Source organism: Aplysia californica, unplaced genomic scaffold (assembly GCF_000002075.1).
Source record: "Aplysia californica isolate F4 #8 unplaced genomic scaffold, AplCal3.0 scaffold00076, whole genome shotgun sequence".
Classification (NCBI taxonomy): Eukaryota; Metazoa; Mollusca; class Gastropoda; order Aplysiida; family Aplysiidae; genus Aplysia; species Aplysia californica.
In genome coordinates, this window is record NW_004797346.1 from 1,265,722 (window position 1) to 1,267,637 (window position 1,916).

At 39.4% G+C, this 1,916-nt stretch overlaps 1 protein-coding gene across 1 annotated transcript in view; it reads right to left on the reverse strand.

Annotated features, from left to right (window-relative positions):
• Nucleotides 1-1,916, reverse strand: part of LOC101846202 — a 50,161-nt gene that overhangs the window by 4,372 nt on the left and 43,873 nt on the right. The window contains exon 5 of the mRNA XM_013080139.2: nt 1,019-1,218. Within this exon, the coding sequence (XP_012935593.1) occupies nt 1,019-1,218 (200 nt within the window). The remainder of the gene's footprint in view (nt 1-1,018; nt 1,219-1,916) is intronic.

Sequence of the window (1,916 nt, forward strand, 5' to 3'; positions counted from 1 at the left end):
AGGGGGAGGGGGGGCTTCAGTGGATATTGAGAAAGGCCATTGCATTGAGAGAAGGTATCTCTTAAAAATGACCGCACCTATAATCAGAGTTCGTAAAGTTGGAGGGTATTGGGGGAAATGCAGAACAGAGAGCGTTAACACCGGGATACCGTAAGGATGACTTTGGAGAGGAGATGTGGAGTATGAGCGTCGGATGTCGCAGAGAGGCTCGTGTCTGTCAACAGGAGGAAGACACGAAGGATGAATCCGTGGCCCATAGCGCTTTGAGTCATCAATATTTCATCCCATGTTTCACCGCCATTAGATTGGTCACACCTCTTCTCGACCTCCATCACACGACTCCGTGACACTACATAAAACCTTGTGACCCAGGGGATCACCAAAGATCCCACCACTACTACTACATCATTTCCTTTTAACCTTCTTAGCCGGTAACATTAAGTAGAATAATGCTGAGGAGGATGGTGGAAAGGGTGTGTATGTGGAAAAGGGGAGGGGGTAAGTTATAAAAAGTGGCTTCTTTATTCATTAACTGATTTCATTCTAAGTGGAAAGTGATACCAGATCTAGTGAGTAGCGACGCTTCGAAAAATGTTTCAACTTTGCTATTTCTTTCCGTTGTCATATAGGATTCCGACATTATAAGGCCTTATTGTGATGCAAATGCCGTAAAATTCTTACTGAATTTGAACTATAAACAAAAATACGCTATATTCGCATAGACAGTGACAGAGACAGAGAGGAGTGGGAACGGCTTACGGGCGATTAAAAGGTAACTGACGGGACATTTGTGCTAAACGTTCTCACAATGATAACGCTGTAATTGAATATCAATTAATTTATTTAAGCTTTAAACGATCAGAACATTTAAAAAACGTATTTAGAATCATGTTAAACGCAGTCATTTGAAAAAAAAGTACTTTATGCAATTACTGTTGTGACGTGTTTAGTTTCCGTAACTGACAGGACAAAAATGATTTTTTTTTGTCCTGTCAGTTATATTTGAATATAGCCTTACTTAAATCCACTGTGTCTTGTGTTGCTGTTGTTGTCGTTGACAAGGATGCGTATGGCCGTGAGGAAGGCGTCATGGCCCGGCACAGGGGTGTACACCACGCCAAAGTGTTTCCAGTTGTAATGACGTAACACAGCCAGCATAGCTTGGACCTGGTGCTGCAGTGTGGCGGAGATGGTCAGTTGGAGAGTGTCAGACTCTTTCTGGGGACACAAAATTAACATGACAATGCATAATTTCATAGTTCACTTCATAAAACCTGATTACCGAGGGGAACCTAAAATATGCTACAACTACTACTACTCTTCATTTTCCTTTTAATCTTCTTAGTTCTTCTATAAGATTGCATGACAGTAGAATGTAATAGTATATCAATATAATAATATATTACATATAAGGTGTAAGTGCCGTAACCTACTGTGAATCGTTTCAATGAAACAAACTCGAGCAAAAACACTTGACGTCTGTATTTGCTTTTGCATACAATATTTGTCTGCTCCTCCGCCACCCAATCCCACCCCCGCCGTCATCATAACTCATTCCCTCCCCCTGGTCCCATTTCTTCTGCTCACTGATGTAACATCCAAACAATACAACAGAACCTCGTTCGCTTTTAACAGCCTGGTAGTCTAGCTTTTAGAAAACTAATTGTCTTCAAACAATGCACATACTTTTTGTTTTGACACACAATCAAAGCAAATCCATCCTTGTAAACGAATTAACGAATTACAAACGCCATGGTTATAGCATAGCAATATTTCTATTTTTTAAAATTTATTCCATAATTGTTATTTCTTCTATTTTTTATTATTATTATTATCATCATCATCATCATCATCATCATCATTATCATCATCATCATCATCATCATCATCATCATCATCATCATCATCATCATCAT